The 14,090-nt window shown below is 39.5% G+C and overlaps 2 protein-coding genes across 9 annotated transcripts in view; both read right to left on the bottom strand.

The window, feature by feature from the left end:
- Positions 1 to 1,238, bottom strand: part of MCM9 (minichromosome maintenance 9 homologous recombination repair factor) — a 48,691-nt gene extending 47,453 nt beyond the window's left edge. The window contains exon 1 of the mRNA XM_015622341.3: positions 792 to 1,238. Within this exon, the coding sequence (XP_015477827.1) occupies positions 792 to 1,101 (310 nt within the window). The 5' untranslated portion in view covers positions 1,102 to 1,238. The remainder of the gene's footprint in view (positions 1 to 791) is intronic.
- Positions 1,239 to 5,286: 4,048 nt separating this feature from the next.
- FAM184A (family with sequence similarity 184 member A) overlaps positions 5,287 to 14,090 on the bottom strand; it is a 73,193-nt gene continuing 64,389 nt past the window's right edge. For 4 of the 8 annotated variants that reach the window (XM_015622764.2, XM_015622767.2, XM_015622765.2 and 1 more), the window contains 4 exons: positions 13,390 to 13,507; positions 12,591 to 12,695; positions 8,795 to 8,997; positions 5,287 to 7,054 (listed from right to left, as the gene is read on the bottom strand). In XM_015622764.2, the coding sequence (XP_015478250.1) occupies positions 6,973 to 7,054; positions 8,795 to 8,997; positions 12,591 to 12,695; positions 13,390 to 13,507 (508 nt within the window). In that variant the 3' untranslated portion in view covers positions 5,287 to 6,972. Of the gene's footprint in view, positions 7,055 to 8,794; positions 8,998 to 12,590; positions 12,696 to 13,389; positions 13,508 to 14,090 lie in introns of those variants that run through there. The other 4 variants (XM_015622766.2, XM_015622770.2, XM_015622769.3 and 1 more) reach the window with 3 other exon arrangements.

Raw genomic sequence — 14,090 nt, 5'->3', positions numbered from 1 at the left:
TCAAAGCTACAAAAAAAAAATCCCAGTAATAAGGAATAACGATATATCATCTTGCAGTGGAAAAATTACTGAATCCTACATTAATGATCACGTCTTCCAACAGTTCATTCCAATTTTACGACAAGTAATTTTATAACATAAAAATCATACGAATTTTATGAATCATAAAATTCAACAGTTTGAATTCAATTCAAAATTCAATTTTGGGTGAAATTGTTACAAGACAATTCAAAATTTAGACTTTGCCTTTTCTGGAGACGTCTGGGCCCATAAGGACTGGGAGCCAACTGGCACCATAGGGAAGTCAACCCGCAGTAAAACTTAGGAACTATCTTCTATCATCTATCTTCTCCTAAAACTTTTTTTTTTTTTTTTTCCTTCTTTTTCTTCTCTCTACACCTTCTTTCTAAAAGAAATAATGTAAGACCAGCTGCTGCTTTGAGGAGTCTTTGCCCTGGAAAGGCTTTAGTGTAAGCCCTAACCCAGTGAAAGACAGCAACCGCGGCGTGCAAGCCAGTGGGGATGGCCACAGCTTTTCTTTCGTGAGCTGGTCTACACACATCCACGTGTTTGCACATGTCCCTTCCTGCTTTATAAACACTAAGGATACACTAAGGATTCCCTACTACTCCAAACACCGAAAGGGCAAGAATCGAACTTGTTCATTCCATGGCACCCCAATAGTTTGTTACAGAACAAGGAAATTTTGGCAGCTTCCCTGAAGTGTCAAGAGCTGTTGGCAGTCCAGCCTGGGAGGTGCAGCAGGCTGCAGCCCCCGCCCCGCCACTCACCCGAGACCCTGGCGTGGAGGTTCTGCTTGAGGCTGAGCTGTGCCGGGTCCGCGCTGTCCTGCAGCGCTGCCAGCGCAGCCCGGCGCAGCGCGCTGTCGAAAACCGGCAGCACCTCGCTGGGGAAGGCGTTGAAGTACTCCCCGATCTCCATGTTGGTCTCAAAGAGCGTCAAGGCGTCGACGACGACGGGGTAGTGCGCCTGGTCGTCCGCCTCCCTCAGGATGCCCAGGATTTCGTCCCTGTGGTGCTCCAGCACGTAGGACTCGAACACCTGCCCGATGAGGCTCACCTGCTCCGCGCTCAGCACCATGGTGTCCCTGCGCGGGGACAAGCCGCGGGCAGGCGGTCACACAGCGGCGCTTCCCGGGGCGGCCGCACGCCGGGCGGGAAACTTTGTGTTCCCTGGGAAAAGCCCACGGCGGATCCAGGCGGGGAGGGGCGGGGCTGCTGAGCTCGGGCAGGGAACCCTCGTCACGGCCCCGCCGCCGCCCGGCACCGGGACTGCGCCAGGCACCGGGGCCGGGCCGAGCCCCCCGCCCTCAGTGACGGCTCCCGCCAACCCGGCCCGCCCCGCCCCCGCCGGCCGGTGCCGCCCTCCCGCCGGGCTGGGCGGGGAGCGGGAGGGGCGCTCCTCCCCGGTAGTGGGAGAAGCGAGCCCGGGCGGCTCTCCCTTCCCTCGTGTGCAGGCGATGAGGGCAGGCTGCTGCCGTAGCGCTTTGATCGGCCCTCCTGCTGCCGCCTCCAGCACGGCAAGTTTTGAAGGCGGCCAGGCGGGCGCTGCCCCAAGCGCGTCCCGTCCCGCCTCAGCGCCGGGCAGCGAGGGCTGTGCTGCGCTCCCAGCAACCCAGCCTCCGGGCAAGGCGGGCAGCGCTCCGCTCCCGCTCGGTACCTGCGGCGGGGCCGCCCCGCTCCCGCCGGTTCCCGCCGCGCCGAGCAGTGGCCGCAGCTCCCTCACCCGGCGGGAGGAGCGGCTCCGTCCCCGCCCCTCCGCGCCGCTCCACGCCCGGGCCCGGCGGGCCCTGAGCGGGGCGGGGCGGCGGAGAGCGGCCGGCCGCGGCCGGGCGGGATGCCGCGGCCTGGCGGGATGCTGGGGCGCTTCCCGCGGGAGAACCGGCCCTCCCGACAGTTGGCATGGGGCGGTCCGTGAGCACGGGGGACACTCCAGCTGCTCGGCCTCAGGGAACAAAAGATGCCCCTGGGGGCTCTCCATGCAGGGGTGCCGCTCTTTGCGCCCCGTGGAGACCGACGCTGGTCCTGTACAGAGTGGAGGATTACGAGGCGGGGGAAAGGGCGCTGTGGGCAAGGGTAGCTGAAGCTGCTTCCTACAAATTCCCTCTCCACCCCCGCGGGTTACACCTGGAAGTCTAAATTTGGCTTCTTTACAGACAGCTGCACGACAAACCAGCCACTTCCCCCTTCTTCATGAGGGCATAACAAAGTTTGGGGATTTTATTCTTAATGTAACCAAAAAATAGGGTTTGCTGCAGGCTCCAAAGCTGTCGCTTTTGCTAGAATTTGCAATATGGTGTTTTGAATAGTTTCTTATCTGTATTTTTTTCCCTGCGTATAACAACCCAGTGACATGCTTTACAATTATTTGCAATATTTTGGGTTTTAGCTAATTCTGTATCAAATTCATGTTTCAGGCTGTTACAACCTGGTTTAAACCCAGAAGAGCAAAGAAAACTAAGACTATATATAAAACAGAAAGAACTTTGAAAGTTCAAAATATACCCACAAAAACATGACTAAACCCAAACAAGGTTAAATGTTGGTGTGAAAAAAAAATATTTTATTTAATAGTAAAAGAGGCAAAGAGGAAAATAAAGAAAAAAAAAAAAACAGAGAAAGAAGTGTGTATGTGGGGGTGGGAGACTGGGAGAGTGACAGGTTAGGTAGAAACATATTGCCCTTCTGAGGGTCCCAACAATTGTCTTCTGTTTTACTTGTGTACTTGCTACCTCTGAAAAGGTATTTGAATCTTTTTCATACACTTATTAAACTCTTCCAGTATCACAGGGCACAGCTTAATGTCCCCATCACAAAAAGTTGCTTCAAAGTGTTGAGCGATCCTAAAACTTTTCTCCACTGAGCTTCTCACTCCCAGGACCTCCCATTGTTGGCCTGTGTTAATGATGAATTCTTGACAGGCAATCAGAACAAAAATCACTGCCCATGTATGACTGGAACCAAAAAGTGTACTACAATAATGCCAATAGTTCTATAATAAAATGTATCAAAAGAGATGTACACAGTTTGTATTTTAATACAAAATTTTACAGTTGGTGGAGGGGTAAATTGATGCTTTTCAAACAAAAATAATATCCTTTAGATGCCTTATTAGCAAGTTATGATGTATGGCTTTAATATGTAAAGTAACTACTTTAGTGCCTTATTAAAACTAAAATAATTAATTTTAATGTCTTGCATGCTGGGTTTTTTCCTTCCAGTCCTATTTAAATGTGATGTTAATGAATAAGAAAGCTGCTTGACTATGTAATTTTTACTATCTATGAGTTCTTCTGAAGAATCTTTGGCCAGCAAAGAACGGAACAGTCTTGGAATGTTTGGGGAAAAAGTTTGTGTGGAACTTCACAGATGTTTTAAATCACAAATCAGATTTCTCTGAATTGCTACTCCACATATTGTTGGAAGAGGATTCCTGCATAGAAATCCTCCTTCTATTCACATAGAACTGGTGAATCAGTGGATGGAACTTCAGTTACCTCTCCTGCATTGTTTGCAAACACAAACTTCAGGGTATTTGTAGATGTCACCTAAATCCTCACCTGATGGAAATAGTATTTCCAGCAAAAGACTGCTTCATGGGGATGATAAAGAGGAAGTGCTTTAACCCCTAGATATGTCTCTAGAAGAAAAATGCATTTTGTTTTATAAAATTGTCCTGCTGTAACCAATTTAATAGATACAGCTGCAAAGGCACTGCTGAGATCTGCACTTAAAATATAAATTGATCACTATGAAAATTTGAAACAAGCCCTTTCTCTGGCATATGCTTTCAGTGTCAGCCTTAATCATTTTATAGTCCTGGTTTTGCAAGGTATGAAACCAGGCTGCTGTTTTCTAATGATGAGACACAGTTATTGCTACACATATGTTAGCACAGTTATCTGACTTCTGGTATGGCAGAGCTGTCATCTCTGAATTCCTGGAGGTGTCCATGTGTGCTTCCTCAGACTGCGTTTGTAGCCTAAACAACCAGTGCAGCAGTATGAAAACCAGTGCAGCTGCCTGCAACTGGGACAGCTGATTTTTCAACTACAGAGCAAGTAGCAGATGTCGGTATGTAAAGGCTATGATCAGGTAGTGGTTCCTACAAGAAAAAACTCAAATTATTTATCAACTTGCTATTATCGAATAGTAACTAGTAACTGTTACGTGCTTAGCTAAGTAATGAAGAAATGTTCACTCAACATGAAGTTATCAAAAAATATATTAGGCCATTTAGAAAATCTGAGATAGCCTCTTTTGAAATCGTGGTGCAAAATGGGACAGGAAAAAGTAATTGTTTCAAATGAGTGGATGGAGACAGTTATCAGCCTGAAAAGCTCTCTTGTCCTGGGCTCGGAGCATTTGCCTGGTTTCTGCTCTGCTCTCTACTTGGAATAATGGCTTTCTTACATAAACCGTATATTTTTACTGTTTTTTGCTTTCAGGTCCCTCCTGATAGGCTTGTGTGGTTATGAAGACAAAGACTTGAAGCTGCTGGTTTCTGGTTTTACAGAATGTGTGCCCTCAATCTGGGTTTGTTCCAGGAGAGTACAAGAACTGCCCATTAATAGTGGTGCTACAGTGTGCAATTTGGACACTGCCAGCAAGGCTGCACAAGAGCTGAGAAGGGCTCACGGATCCCACAGGTTAAAGAAAGACAGACCAGGCGGCATGAATACAGTTAGATGTTCATGTGGCTGTAAAACTTGGGCTCCAGACTATACCCTGAAGCGTGTCCCCTGGCAGCAGAGGCTGAGGCTGCCTATGAGCTCATGAATCCGTGCACTTTTAGCTTTTTCCAGAATACCAGATAGTGCAAAGGTCAGGATTACAACGGCATAGTCATCATGCAATTTCCTTAGTCCCAAAAGCCAGATACTGACTTCTTTTAAAAATACATTTTACAGAATTCTTAATGCCATTTGGTAGAAAATAGAATTTTTCCTCTGGTTGTTTTTTGGGTATTTTATTTTCGGTTGGTTTTGGAACTTTTTTTTTGTCTGGTTTTTGAGGAGACTAATAAGGCAGTGGTACAGCTGCTGACTGTGGCAGACATGGTAACTGAGTGCTTCTTAACATTCAGATGCCTACGAGTAAAAAACCAATGGGCACACGTTTCACTGAACAGGTAAATAGGGATCATTATCTCTGTATTCCTGTTCAGTTATTCATTCCATATGTGAAAATGCACAAATGAAGTTGACGATGGGAGAAGGCAGCTGATCCCTTGCAAAGCATGCAAGAAAAAATACGCAACACTCACTTCAGAAGATGGTAACAAAATGATCTAGTGAATTTTATTTTGGGTAACAGCCAAGAAATCTGACATTTTGCCCAATATGGCTTTCTTCTAAAATTAAAAAGTTGCATATACCTACAGTTGAGTCCACCAGCTACAGAAAATCTGATGTATACATTTTAAATCCATGGCAGCATCACCAGAATACAGCTTTCAGTGGTGTTTTCAAGGTGAATTATACGATAGAAGTTTTTAAATGTGCATTTAGAAGTTTTTTATATTATTTCTATGAAAACATACAAATTTTTCATTTATACATATAATACATATAAAACTCATTGTAATTAGCAAGTATCTTCATCTGGGTATTTACCTTTGTGCATATAGCAAAAAAAGGATGCAGTTAGGGCTTTAGATGAAATATTAAAGTTCAAGACCTTTGTATATGCTAACTAGAACCTTATTCAAATAACTCAAACATATTTTTTCCTGCTTTTAAAAGATAAGAGATTCAGCTTAAAAATACATTCATAAAACAAAGACAATATTCTCCCTGAGACTACCAGTGTGAGTTAATTTGTGGTAATCTTTGAATGAAAAAATATAAAAAAGACAATAAGCTCTGGTTTTCTCTATGCTGCAACAGATTTCTTGAGCAACACTGACATCATAAAAGGTATAGATTGGGGAATCATGCTCACTAGCTGAAAAACAGTTTCATATATCACTTTAAGAAGAAGAAAAAAATTTAATATAGACAAGGGAAGGTAACTAAATTTTAATGAAAGATCTGTATCTGTAGTATGCATTAACGGGAAAAAGTTGTGTAGTTGGTTTTTGTTTGTTTGTGGCTTCTTTTTCTTTCATTTCAGACGTGAATTTTATCCAACACAAGACTATATGCTCAAAATGTAGATTCTTGATTTACACAGAGATACCTAGAACAGTTTTCTAAATATTTCAACCATTTGTTTTTGTTAATATTCATAAAAGAAATATAGAACCTGTGGGAACATTTTCTGCTTAAATTCAATGATAAAATCTTTGATTATAACTAGATGGTGAAATCTCATAAGCAATAGGTGAGGAGTCAACCCCTCTCCCCCATTGAACAGCTCCTGGTTTGTGGCTTTTTTCATCTTGTATCAGAATCCAGCTGCTCTGAAGGCCAGCAGCTACACTAGTTTTATTTAGCATTCTTCCTTTCAAATGTTAGCCAGAGAAGGTTTTTAAACTGCTACAAAGCAACTGAAGTGGGATTCATTAGACATATCCCACCCAAATTGGAGAGAGTGAGAGATATATATTTTTCCTTTTACAATTCAAGTTGTATTTATAGTAACCATGCAATTATGTTATTTGGGAGGAAAAGCCTTACCTGAAATCAAAGAAAACACATTTATAGGAAAAAGGGGAAAAGCATTATGTTTGTTCTACCAAAATTTATTATGTAGTAATTACAAAGTTTAAAGATTCTTCCATTTTAAATAAAAATAATAGTTATAATTACACATATTGTATAGTACCATGTCAGGTGATTCCAACAAATATAACATGAAATACAGTGCAGTTTTAAATCAGAAAGACAAATACTTCCTCATTCACAGTGTTTGACAAATTACAGAAAAGCTTGTTCACATGAGGGTTTACTTAAGGTCATGCTCTTATAAACAGTCCACATCACGCTGTGCCACAAAAACAAATCATCTCTCAGAATGTAAAGTATCGGGCAAACCACTCCTGGCGTTGTGGGTCTGGTGAAGCCACTGGTGAGGCATCAGTCTGAGGAGGGCTAAATTCACAAAAAGAAAAAAAAACAATTATCCTACAACTACGTGAAAAGTACAACTGTTAGGAGAAGAGAAAGAAAAACAAACCACAGAGTATATTCAGTAAGGAACACAGTCTGTTTTTCCATGGAATAATTATCAGTGTGCCTTAGGAGGTGATTTAATGTCTCCCTATAGAATCTGTGATCATCCACTCCATTGGAGAGCATCAGCAGCACAAGTCAGTTCAGAAGCCACATTATAGGGTGGGCAAATAATATTTTGGAAAACATAATTTTAAGTCTCATAAATAGGTGTAGTTTTCAGGAAGAATAAAAAGAGTTTTCTTGGAAAAGCATGACTGTAGAAGGTCCTCTTTTAGCATCCTTTTCCCGTGGTAATTTTAAAAAAATATGATGCGAACATCATATTTATAGACATGTGCTCACAAAGACTGGCTGGCAACTGAACAGATATACACACTTCTGTAATAATTAATACCCATCACAAATATTACTTGCACTTGTTCATGCACACACCTAAAATATGCCAAGATACTAGAAAAAACAAACTGCTGTGCTGCAAGCAGCATTTGGCTCCTGTTTGAACACTTAACATTCTCACAAAATGAGCAGGAAAGAATAATTTAAATTTAATTAATTACACAAGTTCCTTTATCAATAAAAATTGGTAATTAAATAACTAAAATAATTAAGTAATCTCTACTATAGGATAGTACAGAGCACAAAACAATTTGGAGTCAAAACTCCAGCATCACAGTCCATGGGGTCATGCACATGCATGTTTATAGATACCTGAGCATATTCATGCACATAACATGCACAGGAAAAAACATAGCAACAGTACTTTTTTTTTTTTAAAAAAAAGGTTTTCTTGAAAAACACTGTTTTCCCTTATCTATTTTAAATTCTATTATTTGTTTCCCTTTATAATTAGCAGTTGCTAGGTATGTGATCTTTTGCATTAAAACAAAGGAGAGAGCAAACAACCAGCTGTGGAACCAGTTGCTTTACATTTTGCTTTAAGTTGGCATCTTAGAGGTAAGAGATCAGCATCTACTAGATACAAAGTACTGAACTTCAGTGCATTTAATATGTGGGCATATCAAGATAAAAGATTAAAATTCTGCCTCTAAAATGCCATTTTTAAGTTATTCAATTCAGTAGATTATTTTGTGAGAGAATTACTTGAGACTTTAATGCTGGTTTTGATTACTGGAAGCTCAGCATTAAGCACCCAAGCCTGTACATTTCCTGTTGCTGTAGTAGGGCTACTCCTATGAACAATTTCATATAGGTGAGGGGAGAGGAAACACAAAACATTCACCTAGCACGGAAAAGAATTTTCTTATGTAAAAATCTTTATCACATAATACTAAATAAAAAAACCTCCGTGCTAGTATTAATTTCTGAATGAATATCAGTAAATAACACAAACATCTAAAACAATTGTTCATATATGTAAACAATTGGAAGCACATGAATTCTGTTAAGGTATTTATAAAGGTTTTCAAAGTTCAAGGCTTAGGAAAAAGTGAGAGAATACTTCACATTTCAACAAGGTCTACAATAAAAAGGAATACTATAAAGAGGTTATAATTATAATGTAAAAATTAAAAATGCTGTAAGAGTACTTGTACCTCTGAAAGGCTGATAAAGCAAGTGGGATTCAGCTCAATAAGAATGCAAAATTTTCCAAAGTTAAGCAAAAAAAAAAAAAAATATTGGTGAGGCAGTGCTCACCTCAAAAACGTCTTGGGCTCTTTGGGTGGCATTGGCTGTGGTAGTGGTTTGCTGCTGTTGAACTCAATATCGTGGATGGGTGAGTTAGGACTGGGGTCCAGGCGGTTTGGATGTCCATTGCCCACCACTCCGCTAGATTCCAGAGCACTTAGATTGGGCACACTCACAAACCTGTTTGTTGATTTATCGTTCTTCTTCTTTTGCTGCATTGAAAATAACAAACGTAAGGAAGGCTTCTTGCACCAGGACAGACGAGGAGGACATTGCCTAATTTAAAAGTTTTATTGATGGCTGGTTTGAAGTTTTTTTGAAGGAGTGGAATTAGGACAGATTGGGCTCTTTTCCCAATTGTAGTTTTCTCTTTGCTTTGACCTGAACACCACAAATTTTCACAGAAAAATTGAATTTCTAATCAAAATGAGTAAGTTTTTATGATTTAGTGTAATAATCAATGAGTATAACTCATGAGTATATAATCTTTCAATGTAACATTTTGGTTATATTGAAACATTAGTTCTATTTGAACATGTATTGGTTCTATTTTAACATTGGAGATTGACAATCTTGTGGAAAATTTCCTTTCAGTCTGTAAACTTTTCATGTTTACTTAAATCTTTTCTTCATATCTGTAAAATAGCTCTGCTATCAAATGCAATTACATCAAATTTAAATGATAAAAAAAATTAGTCTCTCCAACACATTTCACTCCATCACTGAGGCACATTTTGATTACTGGACCGTGAAACCTAGAAAAGCACCTTCCTTCACAGCTCTTCACCCTCTCAGTCAGCAAAGCATTATAGAAATACAGCTGAAGATAAAAATGTTACTATACAGGAATCCAGTTTCTTGCACAAGGCCTGGCTTTGACGCTAATACAGCTGCCACTTCTAGACACCAGATGGCACAACTGAACATGTTTGTTTTTTTTACAATACTCTCAGTACTTCTCTTGATATTACTTCAAGGGACTCAAAATATTTAGGAAATAATTTTTATATCACTATTTTGCATTCCAGGACACATCATGCAAGGGAATCAGTGATCCTCTCTGTTTTTATAGATATTTTAATGCAGAGGGACGTTTCAAATAATTCTATCACTTTTATTTTAAATGGCTGTCTGACAGGACATGGTGTATATTTTCTGACTTCTATCACATTTTTCATGTCCACAATATAAATACTAAGTACTAAAACTCAAAGCACCTTATTTCCAAAAACAGGAGTTTTTGACGTACCCAGAGTAATAAAAAAATCCCTGACTCCAAAATATAATGAATTATGTATTATTTGAGCATATAATAAATAATGTCTTTTAATTACCTATATGCTACCCTAACAAATCAGCTAGGAAAAAAAACCTTTACGGCTTCTTAGCTACATATATTTGAACTAAATAAAGTGAAAGACAAGTGGAATCTCTTGTTGTTTCTATATAATTGCCAGCAGAATTCCACCTGAAACAGGAGAGCTGCTCTATCCGAGGGTGGGCAGGGATTCAGCTGGAGACAGAGTCCTATTGTTCGTTTGCACTTTCTTCTCTCAGGCTGTTTGCTAGCTTTGATTTCAGTGCCTAGCCTCTCCAGGGTTGGCAGATGCAAATGATACTAATTGCAGACACATAATCTTGGGTGTGTTTGTCAATATGCAATTAAAATACCCTGACAGTTTAACAGAAAGCTATAATAGAAAAAAGTGAGTTTTAAGCATCAGAGTGAATGATCATCAACTACAAAGAATTAAACTAAGATTGTCCCATACATGTCTACTACAGTAGCTGAAGAAACAAGAAATAAGAAGAAATAGTTTGGTGAAAGTAACCAACTGCATGTAAAATACACTTGCAAGACAATATATGCTGTAATTAAAACAGTGTGTTAAAAAAACTGTAGTTAAATCCCTGTGCTCCAGAGGTGGCTCATTTCTGGAAAATGTATGTTATCCACATAAGTGCTTAGAAAAATATGATTTATATAATATTCTCTATAAAACAATCTATGTTTCTGAAGCAGTCAAATCTGGAGAGAGAAAACTGTATTGTTTCCATGAAATTCATGCAAAGTATTAAGAAACTTCAGATGTAAGAATGTAATACTCTATTAAACAGACACATTGCAGAAATTACAGAAACTCTAACACTGCAATGGCTGTAATTTTGCATTAACATGCAAGGCCCGTAGTAACTCATAACTTCTGTCTTTTTTTTTACAAAAAAAGAAAAGAGAATGAGATTTTCAGTTTCTTTGTAATTCATTCTCCAATAACACAGTACGTGCTTTGACAAAATAAAGTAACACAGGCCACGACTCGTGAAATGAAAGATCAGAATGTTCTGGCATACAAGACATTTTTAGAGTCTAAACATTTTAAGTGATAGAAGCATATTATAAAAATATACAACTTATCACTATGGAAATCTGATGCTGAAGTACTTTTCCCAAAATCTTCAAATTTCACACAACATGTAAGGTTATATATACCTTTTACATCTTTATAAATGGGTAGTTCAGAAAGACTTCCAACATTTTCAATCATTGAAATTGTATCTGGAAGTCCTGGTATTGTCTCTAATGGGCCCAAACTAATTTATTTTATGCAGTTAGCATAAAAATCAGGCATCATAAAAATCAGCTTGGGAGACCTGCTGGGCTCATGAAAATGATAGGAGAATATTGACATTTTGCAGCAGAGTTGGTGCAGAGGTGTAAAATATGCTGATCTGATGTGAAACTGCAGTAAGGCTGCATAAAAATCCACCTAATCTCAAATAATGGAGCCAGACCTCCTTTTAAATAACCTGAGCCTGAACCTCAATCACTGAAGCTCTTGAGCATCTGGTCTGCTCAGGTTGTGCCCCTTGGGTTTTAGCCTCTGCTTCAGAACCTTCTCAACTTCTGTCTCTACAGCTGGCATAAACTCTTCCCCTTCCATGCAAGCAAAATAACCTATGGTTAATCACAAAGAGGACTCAGTCCTGAAGTGGTGAAAAGGAACAGTATTTAGGTACTCTACCACAGTCTATTCACATTCCTCAAGAAGGAATGCTGCTGGCTTTTGAAGTTGCGGGAAGGCTACTACGCCTGTGTGTACAGTAGCCTTCCCTGGCTGCTATTTAGCATAATGGAGAGAAGTGGTAAAGGTTGCTACTGAAGTGCTTTCACTTATATAGGTGGTGACAATAACTGAGATGGCCAGAGACTGGCTTCAGCCTCCACTGTCCATACTGGTTTGCCATTCCACTTCTCCAATCTTACTCTACGTCTTTCCCCCTTCAGACTCATTCCACACCCTTCTCACATGCTTCCCCTTCCACTTTTTACCTTTATTCCCTTCCTTTTAGTGTCCCCTCTCCCTATTTTTCTAATGCTCTTCCACCCTGAGCACTTCCCAAAAAGTACAAAGTGCCTTTGCACTTTCCATAATAACCAAGAAAAATTTCAAAACTTAAATCACTTAGGGGTGTCACTGTTCTCTGTCACATGATACAGTTCTACCCTCTATGGCCTTTCTGTCACTTTGCCATTTCAAATTTACAGTTTGGTGACAAGGAGCTATGTTTTATGTCACACAAGTCAAGAAAACCAGGGCAACAGCATCAGTGGATCTCTCAACAACATGTAAGAAACAAACCTACACAAAAAAGTAGACAAATGGAAAACTATGTTCTTTGTTTTGAACATGTCTGTTAAGAGTGATTTATGTATAGATGCAGGCACACACACAAACACTTATCTTTTTACTGTATCTTTAGATTTCTTTTTCTTTACTTTAGCAATGAAGTCCATGGAACATACCTTCACCAATGGATTAATAACACCAACATTAGGGCTTGCATTAAACATTTTGTTGTAGTTAGTCTCCCTGTTTACTAGCTCCAGCTGATAGAACTTTTTGTCCTCCTAAAAAGAACAACAGATAGAAACTCCTTTTTATGCATTTTCAATCAGTTAGTGGCCAAATCTGCCTGTAAATGTTCTCAAATAAATTTATGCTTACATTTTAAAATAAACTGGTAATTCTAAAAATTGCATTTCATGTTTATATATTGTTATATGGAAGAATCAAAATAATTTCTATTTATGCAGTTCTATGGTCCTGAGAGTGAGCACAGCCTAATGGATTATGTACTGTAAAAGACTCAGTATAGTTAAATCCTGATCTTTAATCAATTTTGATTTCCTCATTCTTTCTTGCATCTTAATTGGGATCTAATCAGACTAACCGAAGTCAAGGTGTTGTGCTCTGTATTTGGGAAGCTCATAGTGGGTCAAGATCTTGGTCTTAGATACCTCACAGAAGAAACTATATCTTATACAGCTTACATGGCTGGCTTGTCCCAGTGTTGGAGGAAGGAGACATCTGATAAAGGACATACCAAAATACTTCTCGTAATAATGTACTTTGCTTGATTTCGAAAAACACTATCTAATTACATTTACTATTGTGAGTCATTGAAACAAGAGGAATGATGTGTCAAAGAGTATGAATAACATGCTAGGAGGACTGGTTCTTTAAATACATTTCAAACACTTTGAATCAGATTAACTTTTGTATTTTTCAAGGTATTACACCAAGAGAGCATAGAAGTCTTACAATCAATTTCTTTATGAGTTGGTCCCGCTCTGCAATTAGGTCTTTCAGTTCTGAGATAAGCTGCAAGTCTTCTGGTCTTGATTCTCTGTTTTTATATTTTTCTTCCATTTCTTCTAAACTTTATAGAAAAGAAGAATATCCCCTTTAGCCTGATTCAGTGTTAAATGATAAGTGAATAGTCACATTTTTGAGAAGTACAAGAGAGTTCAGGGAGTAAAAACAGAGGATGACTTTCTTACCACCTTGAAGGAAATTAATTTCTATGTTCTCCTTCCACTTTAGATAGTTAAGAAACAAAACAAACAAACAAAAAAAACCAAAACCCCAATGACCATAATTTTTGTTTCAGCAACTAATAATCCAGGGAACATTCTAAAAATTTCACATCCTTCCTATGCATGCACTACTGCATTTTTGAAACAGGCCACTTGTAAGTCAGGCTAAAAATAAGGCATTCAAAACCACAGCGTCTTCCTCAGCTCGTGAAACATACTGGAACAGAAGATACTGAAGAACATTGAAGACTAATAGGTAACTAACTCCTCTCCACAAAAGCTACTTAGTACCATCAGAGAAACAAAGGAATGAGCTGCAAAACAAAAGGAATAACACTTGGATATTAGGATATCTAATGTAACAATTGGTAAACATTTGGAAAGAAAATCTAAGAGGAAAGTTGAAATGCCTGGTGGGAAAGCATT

This window comes from Parus major, chromosome 3, assembly GCF_001522545.3.
Source record: "Parus major isolate Abel chromosome 3, Parus_major1.1, whole genome shotgun sequence".
NCBI classification, from domain to species: Eukaryota; Metazoa; Chordata; class Aves; order Passeriformes; family Paridae; genus Parus; species Parus major.
The sequence above is the reverse complement of the archived record's forward strand: the minus strand, read 5'-3'. Positions and strand labels throughout refer to the sequence as shown.